The sequence below is a fragment of the Panthera pardus genome, unplaced genomic scaffold, assembly GCF_024362965.1.
Source record: "Panthera pardus isolate Hobbes unplaced genomic scaffold, ASM2436296v1 HiC_scaffold_13, whole genome shotgun sequence".
Lineage (NCBI taxonomy): Eukaryota > Metazoa > Chordata > Mammalia > Carnivora > Felidae > Panthera > Panthera pardus.
This window is the reverse complement of record NW_026526688.1, coordinates 53,170,926-53,186,712: the sequence shown is the minus strand read 5'-3', so window position 1 is coordinate 53,186,712 and position 15,787 is coordinate 53,170,926. Positions and strand designations below refer to the sequence as shown.

General features: G+C 39.4%; 1 protein-coding gene and 1 pseudogene across 1 annotated transcript; both read left to right on the top strand.

Moving 5' to 3' along the window:
* Positions 1 to 2,993: 2,993 nt before the first annotated feature.
* On the top strand, positions 2,994 to 3,956 carry LOC109262151 (Y-box-binding protein 1-like; annotated as a pseudogene).
* A 2,536-nt stretch (positions 3,957 to 6,492) lies between these two features.
* On the top strand, positions 6,493 to 8,666 carry DEFB134 (defensin beta 134). The gene is made up of 2 exons (XM_019440583.1): positions 6,493 to 6,550; positions 8,524 to 8,666. The coding sequence occupies exons 1-2, from the start codon at positions 6,493 to 6,495 to the stop codon at positions 8,664 to 8,666; spliced, it is 201 nt and encodes a 66-aa protein (XP_019296128.1).
* Positions 8,667 to 15,787: the final 7,121 nt, after the last annotated feature.

Sequence of the window (15,787 nt, the reverse complement as noted above, 5' to 3'; positions counted from 1 at the left end):
AAAAAATGAATAAACGTTAAAAATAATAATAATAAAAAATAAAGAAGACTTAATAGGGCGCCTGGGTGGCTCAGTCAGTTAAGCGTTCAACTTCGGCTCAGGTCATGATCTGGCGGTTCATGAGTTTGAGCCCCACATCAGGTTCTGTGCTGACAGCTCAGAGCCTGGAGCCTGCTTCAGATTCTGTGTCTCCCTCTCTCTCTGCCCCTCTCCCACTATGCTCTGTCTTTCTCTCTCTCAAAAATAAATAAACATTAAAAAAAATTGAAAGAAGACTTAGTACCTTAAATAAAAATAAATCTTCTCAAATATTCCCCCAAAAATTGAAAAGGAAGTAACACTTTCAAACTTATTGTAAAGGCCAGCATTACCCTGCCACCAATACCAGTCAAAGAAACCACAAGAAAATTATAGGCAAATATCCCTGATGAACAAGGTGCAAAAATCATCAAGAAAATATTAGTTAACCAAATTCAAGAGCACATTACAAGGATCATACCCCATGATCAAGTGGAATTCATCCCCAGGATGCAAGGATGGTTGAACATAGGCAAATCAATAAATGTGATAAATCATATTAACACAATGAAGGATAAAAATTATGTGATCATTTCAATGGAAGTGTTTAACAAATTCAATGTTCTGTTATGATAGAAACTCTCAACAAACAAGGTATAGGAGGAATGTTCCTCAATATAATAAAGGCCATATAAGACAACCACACAGTTAACATCATAGTCAATGGTGAAAAGCTTTTCCTCTAAGATCAGGAAAAGGACAAGGGTGCCCATTCTCACCACTTCTATTTAACATAATACTGGAAGTCCTAGCCATCACAATTAGGCAAGAAAAAGAAATTAAATGTATTCAAATCAGAAAAGAAGTAAAATTGTCTCTGTTTACAGATTATATGAGTTTATGTATAGAAAACACTGAAGACTCCACCAAAATAACTTCTAGAACTAATAAGTGAATTTGGTAAAGGATACAAAATTAAAATAGAAAAAATATTTACATTTCTATACACTCACAAAAAAACTACTTGAAAAAATGAATTAAGAAAATAATCCCCTTGGGGTTCCTAGGTGACTGAGTCAGTTAAACTGATTTCAACTTAGGTCATGATCTCCCAGTTCATGAGTTTGAGCCCCGCATCTGGCTCTGCACTGTCAGTGCAGAGCCTGCTTGGGATTCTCTCTCTCTCCTGCCTCTCCCCTGCTCATGCTGTCTCTCTCTCAAAACAAATAAATAAACTTTAAAAAAGAAAGAAAGAAAACAATCCCCTTTTTAATAGCATCAAAGGAATTAAATACTTTGGAACATATTTAAATAAGGAAGTAAAAAGATCTCTACACTGAAAATTATAGAATATTGATGAAAAAGTGAAGAAAACAAATAAATGGAAAGAAATCCTGTGTTCATGGACTGGAAGAATTAATATTGTCAAAAAATCCATAATACCCAAAGCATTCTACAGATTCAATGCAATCGCTAGTAAAATTCCAATGGCATTTTTCACAGAAATAGGAAAAATGATCTTAAAACTGCTATGGGAGCGCAAAAGACCATGAATGACCAAAGCAATCTTAAGAAAGAACAAAGATGAAAGCATCACTCTCTTGACTTCAAACAGTGTAAGGCTTTAGTAATCAAAACACTATGGAATTGGGGCGCCTGGGTGGCTCAGTAGGTTAAGCGTCCGACTTCAGCTCAGGTCACGATCTCGCGGTCTGTGAGTTTGAGCCCGCGTCGGGCTCTGTGCTGACTGCTCGGACCCTGGAGCCTGTTTCGGATTCTGTGTCTCCCTCTCTCTCTGTCCCTCCCCCGTTCATGCTCTGTCTCTCTCTGTCTCAAAAATAAATAAAAACGCTAAAAAAAACTTTTTAAAAAAAACACTATGGAACTGGCACAAAAACTGGCACATATCAGTGAACAGAATAAAGAGCTCAGAGCTAATCCCACACATATATAGTCAACTAATATTTGACAAGGGTGCCAAGAACACATAATGGGGAAACTATAGTCTATTTAATAAATGGGGTGTTGGGAAAACTGGATATCTACATGGAAAACAGTGAAACTGTATTCTTCTCTTACACCATATACAATAAATTCAAAATATATTAAAGATTTAAATGTAAGACCTGTAAGCATAAGACTCCTAGAAGAAAACATGGGGGAAAGCTCCTTGACGTTGAGTTCTTGGCAATAATTTTTTGGATATGACACCAAAAGAACAGGCAACAAAAGGAAAAATAAACAAGTGGACTACATCAAACTAAAGAGCTTCTGTACAACAAAAGAAACTATCAACAAAATGAGAAGAATGAGAGAAAATGTTTGTGAATCATATATCTGATAAGAGAGAAATATCCAAATTATATAAGGAGCCCATACAACTCAATAGAAAAATAACAAACTAATTAAAAAAAGACAAAGGACTTGAATACAGTTTTCCAAAGGAGACATTCAAATGGTCAATAGGTGGATAAAAAGGTCTTCAACATCACTAATCATCAGGGAAATGCAAAGCAAAACCCAATGAGATATTGCCTCACACCTGCTGGAACGACTATTATGAAAATGACAAGAGACAGGAAGTGTTGGCAATGATGTGGAGAAAACGGAACCCTTGAGCACTATTGCTGGGAATGTAAATTGGTACTGCCATTACAGAAAACGGTATAGATTTAATCAAAAAAATAATCAAAATTTAATCAAAGAATTAAAATTACATGTGATCCAGCAATCCCATTTCTGGGCACATATCCAAAGGAAACTTTATCAATATCTCAAAGAGTTATCTGCACACTCATGTTTATTGCAGCATGATTTACAATAGCCAGGATATGCAAACAACAGAATTCCACCAGTAGTGGGAGCAGAGAGCGGGTCCCAGAGAGCCCTGAACAGCCCCACCACCACCACCCGCCTAGGTACCATCATACCTGGGAGGAGCTGCCACAGCCGGCCCAGTCACCATCACTGCAAGCATGAGCAGCAAGGCAGAGTCTCAGCAGCTGCCCGACACCCCCAGCACTGCCCACACCAAGCTGGGCATCACCAGGCAGCGGCACAGGGAGCGGTGACCCCGATGGCCTCACATCCACAGTGCCTTCCAGCAGGGACAAGGTCATCCAACCAAGGTTTTGGGAAGAGTGAAATGGCTCCGTGTAGGAAGACAGATATGGGTTTATCAAGAGGAATGACACCAAGGTAGATGTATTTGCATGCCAAACTGCCATAAAGAATAACCCCAGGAAGCACCTTTGCAATGGAGGCAGGGGATGGAGAGACTGCAGAGTTTAATGTTGTTGAAGGAGAAAACGGTGCAGAGGAAGCAACTGTGACAGGCCCTCGTTGCGTCCCAGTGCAAGGCAGTAAATATGCAGCAAACCATAAGCATTATGGATGTTATGCATGTCACAGAGGTCCTCCACGCTACTGCCCTCAGAATTACCCGAATGGTGAGAGTGGGGAAAAGAACCAAGGATCAGACAGCGCTCCCTAAGGCCAGGCGCAACCGTGCCAGCCCTAAGGCAGGTGACGATTCCCACTTTACTTACATGCGGAGACCCTATGGGCGTCAACCAGTCTTTCAACCCTCCTGGGCAGGGAGAGGTGGTAGAGGGAGCTGTCGAGCAGGGTGTAGGAGAGCAAGATAGACCAGTGAGACAGAATATGTATGGGGGGGGGGGGGGGAGGGGGCGGGAGGGGGGGGTTATAGACTATGATTCTGTAGGGGTCCTGCTGACTGAAGGCAACAATGCAGAAGATAAGGGAAATCGCGATGAGACCCAAAGCCAGCGGTCACTTCAATGTTGTTACCGCTGCAACTTCAATTATAGAAGCTGAAGCCCAGAAAACCCTAAACCACAAGATGACAGATAAAAGCAGCCAGTTCACCAGCTGAAAAATCATCTGCTGCCAAGAATGGGCAGGGCAGGGTTGAGTAAATGCCACCTCACCGTCTTTACCATCATCCAGGTTAGTCTTCCAACAATAAGAAATGGATAAGGAATTCCAACAATAAGAAATGAACAAAAGATTGGAGTTGAAGACCTTAAGTACTTGTTTTTTGTCCATTGACCAGATAAATAGAACTATCTATGCAGCATGGGGGTTTTATCACTTTTACCTAAAGATGTCTCTTTTTGGTAATGACAAATGTGTTTAAAGGAAAAAAAAAACTGGTTTTTCTCAATACACCTTTAAAGGTTTTTTAATTGTTTCATATCCTGTCAAGCCAAGATTTTTAAGAACCTCATTTTTAATTTGTATTAAAAGTCTCTAACTTCATTTTTTCAAAAAAAGTCAACAAATGGCAAGTACCTGTTAATAAAGGTCTTCAATAATTGTCAAAACTAAAAAATAGTAATAATACAAATTTTTAAAAAACATGGAAACAACCTCAGTGACTGTCAATACTAAGTAGATAAAGAAGATGTGGTATGTTTATGCAATGGACTATTATTCAGCCATAAGAAAGCAGGAAACCTTGCCATTTGGGACAACATGGATAAACCTAGAGAATATTATGCTAAGTGAAAAAAGCCATATATAGACAAATACTGGCTGATCTCACTTATATAGGAAATCTCAAAAAAGTGAAACTCAGAACCAGAAGGTAAAGTGGATATTGCCAGAATTTGGAAAGTGGGGGAAATGGGGAGATGTTAGTCAAAGGTAACAAACTTTCAGTTATAAGAATACGTTCTAAGGACCTAATGTGCAATGTGGTGACTCTAGTTAATAAAATATTGTATACTTGAAATTTGCTAAGCAAGTAAATCTTATATATTCTCACCAGAAAAAAATTGTAACTATTTTTTTAATTGTTTTAATTAAATGTTTAATGTTTATTTTTGAGAGAGAAAGAGACACAGCGTGTGAGCAGGGGAGAGGCTGAGAAGGAGGGAGACACAGAATCCGAAGCAGGCTCCAGGCCCTGAGCTGTCAGCACAGAGCCCAGCAAGGGCTAGAACTCACCAACCTCGAGGTCATGACCTGAGCCTGAAGTCAGCCGATTAACTGCTTAACCGCCTAACCCACTGAGCCAACCAGGCGCCAAAATTGTAACTATTTGAGGGGATAGATATGTTAATTAGTTTGATTGCGGTAAGCATTTCACAATGTATATGTACTTCAAATCATCACATTTTACTGCTTAAACATTAGCAACTTTCATTTGTTAATTATACCTCACTAAAGCTGTTGAGGAAAAGTCTTGAAGAATGGTTGGGATAACAGATATGTTCATCATCTTGAATGTGATGATGGTTTCACAAAAGTATATGTGTCAAAGCTTATCAAATTGTACACTTTAATATTTAAATTTTTATGTCATTTATATCTCAATAAAGATTTTTTTAAGTTTATTTATTTACTTTGAGAGAGAGCAAGCACAAGCGAGGGAGGGGCAGAGAGAGGGGAGAGAGAGAGAGAGAGAGAGAGAGAGAGAGAGAGAATCCCAAGCAGGCTCTACACCATCAGCAGAGACCAGGGCTCAGAACCCATGAACCATGAGATCATGACCTGAGCCAAAATCAAGACTTGGAGACTTAATCGACTGAGCCACCCAGGCACCCCAGTAAAGATTTTTTTTAATAGTGATAGTTATAAAAAATGACCTTGACAGAATATTATGCAGCTTTTAAAATATCATTTATGAAGAGTTTATAATGAGACAAAAAATACTTATGGTATATATCATGCTACAAAAACAGCATATCTGGGTATATTGTTTAGAACTATGCAAAACAAAATATCAAATAATAAACCAGGCATAAATAAAATTTCTTTAAGAAACACACAGCTTGTGGGGCGCCTGGGTGGCGCAGTCGGTTAAGCGTCCGACTTCAGCCAGGTCACGATCTCGCGGTCCGTGAGTTCGAGCCCCGCGTCAGGCTCTGGGCTGATGGCTCGGAGCCTGGAGCCTGTTTCCGATTCTGTGTCTCCCTCTCTCTCTGCCCCTCCCCCGTTCATGCTCTGTCTCTCTCTGTCCCAAAAATAAAATAAAAAACGTTGAAAAAAAAAAAATTAAAAAAAGAAACACACAGCTTGTTTCTGAGAGATGAGGCTCACGTGTTAATTTTTCCTTCCTTGTCATTTTTAGTATTTTATAAATTTTCTAAAATTGGCATTTAATTTTTGTTGTAACATGAAAAACCCAAAAATTCAAGGTTATTTCCTTGAAAAAGAAAAACTATAGTTCTCAGGTCTCCATTAATACTTTTGGGAAATCCAGGTGGGGGAGCAGTGCCTTCGTCAACAGGAGAAGCGGCCACACCAGAAAGAGCTGGCTGTTTTTCCTCACACAAGCTGGCCAACTCCACTGCCTCGGGGAAGATCAGTGTAGCATGTCTACCTGGAGCAGTGTATACCCCAGACCTCTCAGGTTTGTACGGGACGGTGTGTTCAACCTTCCCTTTCTGCACTCTGACAGCCAGTGTCAGACCCTGCCACCTTTATCCTCAACAGAAGCTCCCGGCCATGAAGCCTCTCGTCATTGTCCTTGTCTTGCTCTCCTGTGTGGACCCAGCTCTGGCAGGTAAAATGGGACTCTCCCTGGGGAACCATTTGTCTAGAAGAGCAATTCCACTAAGCAAACCTACAAATGTCCTCCTACCATGGACCCTTTTATTTTCAAAGTGGAAGCATCAACCGGTTTGATGTTAGCAAGACCGGAGCTTGAATCTTGGCTCTCCAACTTGTTAACTGTGCAGCTTTAAGCAAAAGTCAAAGCTTCTCTGAACCTAGTTTCTTCATTCATAAAATGGAAACAAAACTAACCTCTGAGTCTTGCCAGGATTAAGTGTGCTGATGTATAGAACAGGCCTATACATAACAGGTACCTGACTCCTGAGAGTTTTCGTAATATTTTCATTAGTAATACCCCATCCTGTTTTGCCACTATTGTTTTGTCCCTAATTTAGGAACACGTCTAGGCATAATAGTCCAAAACAGAAAATAGTGATAACACAATTTGTTAGCTTTCTAATTTACTGAAATTTATAATTTGTAGATTCCTTAGATACATGGAGAAACAGATTTGGAACTACTTGTTCCAAGAGAATTAAGGGGCTTTACGTGCTAAAAGAAATATCTGATCAGGGACACATGAGAGAATGCTGACTGGCCTCAAACTGTAGCTTGACCACATTCATGACTGATTTTTAAAATCTCTCCTGAATATTCTCTTCACTCAGTGCTATTGAATCAGTTCAAGTCCATATGTTATAGGGTCCCATTTAATTTCTCATCTGCCCTCAAGTAATCTCTAGGCAGGTGAACCAGATTTTCTGGTCACCTGATTCATTAGGCTGGATTTAAGAATCCATACAACCCAGGCCTCTTGAAGCTATTGATAGGACCAATTCCACTATGGTTTATGGAAATGGATTCATGGCTTCTAGACAACTGAGATAGTCTACAATATTCACTTTAGTGCCTTATACATTCCCAAAGCTGTCATTTCCGTAGGAATTTCTTGTCTTGTTACATAGCCCACTTCACTTCATCTCCCTGGGCTTTCATCTTGCCAGGTAAGTAACCCTGATCCCTTTTTCGCCCTATAGGACAATTACCTTCCAGGACATGATAACTTGCACAGGATAGGGGCTGACTCAAAATTTCTACAGATGACCAAAATACTTGACATTCTTTTCCTTTTAACACCTTCTTACATATGGAAATAAAGACATATCCATATTTTGATAATTCTACAGAGTAACATGTCCATAAAATCATAAGCTCAGCTCAAAATGCCTTGGGTCCCAATAAGACATTCTAAATCTTCAGAATATATTTTATCCTCCACTGAACTCATCATAGCATTCTGTTTTGCAAATGATTCTGTCTTCCACGCTCTCATAGATATTTTGTGTTTCTTCTCTCTTGGTCTAGATGGAAAATTCTTTGAGTTTAAGGTCTACATTGCATTCAAATCTTATAAAAACTGGCTTGGGAACGAATACATAATTAAATAATGAGTGAATGACTACATGCAGAGGTAACTTGATTGTTTAGAGTATATTAACTTACCAATTTGGGCAAACTTCCAAGCTACTAATTGTCTCAGCTCAGAGTGCCATAACAAAATACCACTGATTATGTGGTTTCAGCAAAATGAATTTTCTCACAGTTCTGTAGGCCGGACAGTCCAGATCAACCGCAGGCTGATTCTGTTTCTGATGGGAGTTATCTTCCTGGATTTTAGACAACCAGCCTCTCTCTGTGTCTAAGAGCCCCACCCTTAGAGATGCAATTCACTTTACCTCCCAGAATCCCTCTCTCCAAATAGTCACATTGGGGGTGAGGGTTTCAACATACGAATGGAGGATGAGGGATAAAGTGAACACGATTCAATTCATAGCACTAGTTCATCCTTTTTCAACTACAGAATCAATCATTATGATTAAGACTTGATTAAGTCCCCTTGGAATCCAGTTTGATAGAAATGGAGGCACTAATTCTGTGACTTTTTGGACTAAATAATTATTTTTGCATTCATCTTCTTTCCAGGCTTGAATCCACTGTCATCAGAAATGCACCAGAAATGCTATGGGAATGGTATCTGTAGACTTGAGTGCTCTACAAGTGAAATGTTAGTTGCCTACTGTATGTTTCAGCTGGAGTGCTGTGTCAAAGGAAACCCTGAGCCCTGACACAAGACGCCAGTGAATGCCAATTAACTTGAAAGTAATTGACATCCTCTCCACCAACCTTCACACAGCCAGGGAATTTAGATTAAACTGTGACACTGTGATGTGCCCACAGTTGTTGGTTTTTAGCATTTTTTACATAAGCCATCAGAATCTTATGATTTTGCATTTGAAAAGCTGAGCTGCAGCCTTACCCAAGACAGCTAAGCTTCTCATGAAAACAACTTAGGATATGTTTTCTCGCTTCAAAGTGATATCCATGCTCTTCTCAGTGCCTATTTCTCTCTTAGAAAGGACACCTTAATTATTTATAGAAGCTTCAAATTACAGAAACACCCAGTCCCTTCAGTTCCCCCATTTTCTTTCTCTTTGTACCGCCCATCTTAGAGAAACAGATCTGCCCTGGCCCCCTGATGACTTTGTAGGTTTCTCACAAAGACCACATAGGTGAGGCTTAACTGCAGGCTGGCCCAAGTCTTCACTGAGTCTGACCCTGTAGTCCTTCGTGAAACACATGGAAAAGGCTTTGTGGTAATGGGAAGCCACGAAGAAGGTTCTCAGCCACAACCATGATTTCAGAGAGTGAAAGCACAGGACTTCCCCCCTCAACCTCCTTAGGGTTTAGTTACAGGCTACCAGACCACTTGGCTATGGTTTGCAGTCAACTCCTCAGCAGCAGAGTGGCCCAACACCTCTGCTACCTCTCATCTGGCCCCTCTGGTTGGGGATCAGCCTATGGCACTAGGAACTAACACCACGCTGATCTTACTTTGCCGTGCGTATAAGTAATAAATTGTCTGAATCCATTTGGACTCACTGTTGTCTTTACCAGTCAACCCTATGAAGGTGTCCAGGCAAACCTACAAATTCTATTATGGTGCTGATTATCCCACTGACTACAGTGATGCTGCTGCACGTCTGCCTAACTGCTTAATACCGTTAACCTATACACAAATGCATGAGTGCGGAGTTCTGCACTTGCTGTTCAGGATAAGGGGCGCAGCGGCCGAGGGGGTAGATTCTGGTTGTCTTCTTTAACTTCAGTGCTGAACACAGCATGGTCCCGCTAGTAATTCTGAGAAGATGGAGCTGTAGCTGCAAATAGTCGATTGGTGATCTAGTACATGGCCGAGGAAACAACGGCTAAGTCCTGGCTTGAAATCACAGTACTGCCCTTGCAGCCACTCTCTGCAACTGGACAGAGAAGAAAGGAGAATAGTAAATGAGAAAGATGAGGGGTTGTGAGGAGCTCTACCCTCCCAGACGCTGTTCAGTTTTGAGAAAATCCAGTGTTTGTGACTTTAGGGAGGAAGATACTAAAAATATGGTAGAGTGTGTCCTCTTCTCAGAGGCCCAAACTCACCTGCAGAGTCAGTAGGGGAGATGGGCCAAATGGAATAGCATTAGAGATGGCCTGGAATGGCAGTCATGGTTATTAAGTATCCAGAGTAAGGAATGCATCCAGACAGGGCCCAGGAAAACTATTGGACTCTGAAGGAGGCAAGGGAATCTTCATCCAAAGAGCACTGGATCTTATCAAAGTGTGACTCCAGACCTCCTAACATCCCAGGTAGCCTTAGGCTTGCTTCTCATTTTACTGTTTCACCTCAGATGTACATCCTCTATACACACAGATAACTGAAATTTGAAAGCAATTCAGTCTGCTGAGGAGCCTCTCTTTCCAAATGGATCAAAGGACACCATTCTCTCATTAGGGAGGTGATTGTCAAAGCAACAGAGAAAACATGAGTTATCTCCGCTGGAACAATCAGAAACTCTCTGGAATCTGGTTAAGTCTTGAACAAACAGAAATTCCCACCACTAAGGAAAAAAAAAAGAAAGTTGGATAGGCCAACAGTACGTTGCCTTTACCTTACTGTTCCATAAACCCAAACCTCTACATTCATATACCCTGTCAGGAAATGAACTCTGTTATTAACAATGGTAGCTGTAAAGTGTTTTATTCTTTTGACATAAGGTGTGAATATTACACAAGCAACTTCTGGCTTTTCTGGGATTCTGTAAATATGGAACCTGAAAAGAAATTGGGTAACTATGGTTAGTCTCTGTACATGGACACATCCAAAAGAAACTTAATTCTAAGATCCAAAACATTTTTTTAAATAACATATTTACCAAATCTCTCAGTAAAGCCACAAAATGTGGAAGGGTATTCTCACAATAGAGAGCAAACTTCCGTTAGAATTCTTTTTGGATATCAGTCCCTGACATCCCACTCATCTGGTGGCAAAATTGCAGTCTAAAAATGATACATGGTGTCCATCAATAGATGAATGGATAAAGAAGATGTTGCGCGCATGCACACACACACACACACACACACACACACACTGGAATATTAGTCATAAAAAAAGAATGCCATTTGAGACAACATGGATGGACCTAGAGGGTATAGTGCTAAGTGAAATAAGTCAGACAGAGGAAGATAAATACTATATGATTTATTTCACTTATATGTGGAGTCTAAAAAATAAAACAAATGAACAAAACAGATTCTTAAATGCACAGAACACACTGGTTGCCAGAGGGGAGGCAGGTGGGGAGATGGGTGAAATAGAAGAAGGGGACTAAGAGGTACAAACTTCCAGTTATAAAATAAATAAATCACAGAGATGAAAAATACAACATAGGGAATATAATCAGTAATATTGTAATAATGTTGCATGGTTGACATCTGAGGACTACACTTATCATGGGGAGCACTGAGTGATGTATAAAAAATGACATCTGGGATGTCTAGAAGTTGCGCTAGAGATTCTGAGAAGACCCAAGAGCAAGAAAAAGCTCTGTCTTTAAGGAAATTCGTTTTTACTTAGAGCTGACTTAAATAAGTAGATTTGATGTCTCTCAATCAGCCAAGGAGCTGATGAAGTAGAACTGCCTTTAAAGATTCAGAGATCATGGCAACAACCACAGAGATAGATTTTTAACCCAGCCTTCTCCTTTTGCTCCTTTTAGTGGAGTGAGACAAGATAGGGTAGAGAAAGAGAATCCATTACCTTCCCTAGTGCTCTGAGTGACTCTCTTCACCAATTGCTTCCTGTGACCATAAGCCAGGGAGATAGAGACATCCTCGATCTCTCTCCTTTTCTCGTATGTCACACAAAAGTGGGACGGCCTCCATAGCTTGAACGTGTCCTAAAATCAGCTAGAATATAAAAATAATCTTGCCTCATTAAACTAAAATCCCATAAAGAGCAGGATGTTGGTTTTCTGATGCTTTGTATTTCAGAACATTTTCATCATTCAGGATTTGCATTTCAAATCCTGTAACTTGTTTAAATATTGGAAACCTCCGTTCATTTGTATATTTGATCCAATGTGCAATCCATACCCTTCTGACTCAATAACTGTGAATTATTTGCTTTACTCCATCGAGTTCATTCTCTTTTTTATTTTCCCAAACAGCTATTTTGAATTCTTTGTAAGGTGAATTGCAGATCTCCTTATCATTGGACTCAGTTATTGGAGATTATTGTGATCTTTTGTGGTGCCATGTTTCCTTCATTCTTCATGTTCCTTGAAGCTTTGTGCTCCTGATCGCCCATCTCAAGTATCAGTGTCCTCTTCCCATCATTACTAGCTGCATTCAGATGACAGGTACTTTTTGTTGGTCTTGCTTATATCTGGGGCTTTTTCTGACCTTGTATAGATACACCTGCTCCAAACTGCAGGTACCCTCTTGTAGCAGAATTCTTAAGTTTTTGTCTTCATTCAATTTTCAACACATCAGGAAGATTGCTAGAAAACTTATTTTCCCAAATGGACCACTACAGCCCACAATTGTGATTTCTCCCTTGACACACACAGGCTTTGGTTCCCCACCATGTTCACTCCCACCTACTGGGGCTCACTTTTGCCACCACCCTTAGAAACACATACAAGGAACCAGTCACAGTGTGGAAGGGAAAGGGGAAATATGAGTTTGGCACTCAGGAAATTGGGGGAGATTGCAGACCAGGTGGATTACCACTAGACATCTTAAAATGGCCAAAATTCAGAACATTGACAACAGCACTGTTGGCAAGGATGTGGACTAACAGGAACTCTAATCATTGCTGGTGGGAGTACAAATTGTGCAGCCATTGCAGAAGACTATTTGAGAGCTTTTTAAAAAACTAAAAATACTCTGAATATGGTCCAGCTATCACACTCATTGGTATTTATCCAAAGAAATGGAAACCTATGTCCACACAAAAATCTGCACACTTGTGTTTAGAGCAGCATTATTGATAATTGCCATCACTTGAAAGCAACCAAAATCCTTCAGTAGATGAATGAATGAATAAATAAACTATAGCACATCCACAATGGAGTATTATTCAGCACTAAAAACAAATGAGCCATTAAGCTGTGAAAAGATGTGAAAAAGATTTAAATTCATATTACCAAGTGAAAGAAGCCAATCTTAGGGCTACATACTGTATGATTTCAACTATATGATATTCTGGAAAAGGCAAAACTATGGAGACAGCAAAAGATCAGTTGTTTACAGGGGTTAAAGGGGAGGAAGAGATGAATAAGTATAGCACAGAGGATTTTTAAGGCATTGAAAATACTCTGTATGGTACCATAATGATGGATACACGTCAGTATACAATCGTCCAAACCTACAGTATGTACAACATCAAGAGTGAAGCTTAGGGGCACCTGGTTGGTTCAACCAGTAAAGCATGCAAATCTTGATCTCAGGGCCATGAGTTCAAGCCCCACATTGTGCATAAAACATACTTTAAAAAAAAAGGGCGAAGCTTAGTATAAAGCTACAAACTTTGGGTAATAATGATGTGTCCATGTAGATTAATCAGTTGTAACAAATGTACCACATTATTTTTTTAATGTTTATTTATTTTTGAGAGAGATAGAGACAGAATGCGAGTGGGTTAGGGGCAGAGAGAGAGAGACACAGAATCTAAAGCAGGCTCCAGGCTCTGAGCTGTCAGCACAGAGCCTAACGCGGGGCTCAAACTCACATGCTATTAGATCATGACCTGAGCCAAAATCAGACACTCAACCAAGTGAGCCACCCAGGCACCCCAAATGTACTACATTATTTATAGCAGCACTATCAACAATAACCAAAGCATGGAAAGAGCCCAAATGTCCATCAACAGATGAATGGATAAAGAATATGTGATATATATATACAATGGAGTATTACCCAGCAATCGAAAAGAATGAAATCTTGCCATTTGCAACTACATGGATGGAACTAGAGGGTATTATGCTAAGTGAAATTAGTCAGTAAGAGAAAGACAAATATCATATGACTTCACTCCTATGAGGACTTTATGATACAGAACAGATGAACATAAGGGAAGGGAAACAAAAATAATATAAAAACAGAGAGGGGGACAAAACATAAGAGACTCTTAAAAATAGAGAACAGAGGGTTACTGGAGGGGTTGTGGGAGGGGGGATGGGCTAAATGGATAAGGGGCATTAAGGAATCTACTCCTGAAATTATTGTTGCACTATATGCTAACTAACTTGGATGTAAATTAAAAAATGAATAAATATTTTTTTTTAAATGTACCACATTAGTGCAGGATGTTGATAATGGAGGAAGATAGGACTGAGGACCTGGTGAGGGGAGTGAGTAAATGGGAATCTCTGTACCTTCCACTCAATTTTTCTGGGACCTAAAACTATTCTAAACAATTAAAATCTATTAAAATACAAAAAAATAAATAAAAGAAAGAATGATACTGATTTCTGATATTAGCTGCTGATATATGGTACAACATGGATAAATCACAAATGCATTATATTAAATTAAAAATCCAGATTTAACTGGCTACATACTGTTTGATTCCATTTTAATGACCTTCTGAAAATGGCAAAACTATAGGGAAAGAAAACAGGTCAGTGATTGCCAGGAACTAAGGGAAACAGGAGAGGTTTTCTATACAAGCATATGAAAGAATATTTGGGCAGGATACAATTACTCTGTATTTTGGTTGTGGTGTGTTTACACAACTGTATCTGTTTGTCAAAGCTTAAAGATATATACTGAAAAAAAGGTTATGTTTACTCAATGCGCACTCCTTAAGGAAAATGAGTACAAATGAGGAAAATAGAGTTTGTTTTAAAAAAAGGAGTAAGTATATCTTTATTTGCAGATGACACAATTGTTTATGTAGAGAGTCTTAAATGTAAATCAGAAATTTTAGAATTAGTGAGGTTAGCAAAGTTATGATGCAAAATCATCATAAAATCAATTGTATTTTTATATGCTAGCAGCAAAAGAAAAATGAAAATGAAATTTAAAAGGCAATTCCATTTATAGTAGCATCAAAACTATAAAGCATTGCAGCAATAAAAAAAAGAAGACCTAAATGGAGGAAATACTATATTCATGAATTGTCACCGATTCTTTCTAAAACGACCTATAGATTTGATACAATCCCAGAAGACATTTTTGTAGAAACCAAAAAACTAACTCTAAATTTGATATAGAAATGCACAGGACATAAAATTTTAAAATGATATTGAAATAGAAAAACCAAATAGCAGAACTATCATTCTATGAATTTAGGACTTATTATAAAGCCATTATTAAGAAAGGCAGCATGGGGGTGACTGGGTGGCTCAGTCGGTTAAGTGTCTGACTTCAGCTCAGGTCATGATCTCGCAGTCCATGAGTTTGAGCCCCACATTGGGCTCTGTGCTGACAGCTCAGAACCTGGAGCCTGCTTCGGATTCTGCGTCTCCCTCTCTCTCTGCCTTCCCCTCTCCCCTCCTCTCCAACTCCCGCTCACATTCTGTCTCTCTCTCTCTCTCTCAAAAATAAATAAACATTTTAAAAAGCAGCATGATATTGTTTAAGGATTGACTAATGGAACAGAATAGAGAACCCAGAAATTTGATTTTGTACACAGCTGCCAAGGAATTCCAATGGGAAAAGGAAAATCTCTTCAAACACGTGCTGCTGAAACAGCTTAATATTCATATAAAAAAAAAAGAAACCTTTTCTCAGACCACACTCAAAAATTAATTCCAGATGGATCATAAAAGTAAGCATAAAAGCTAAGCTCACAAGAGAACAGAGAATATTTTTACAACTTGAGGTAGCCAAAGGTTTCTTAGGACCCAAAAGAGCA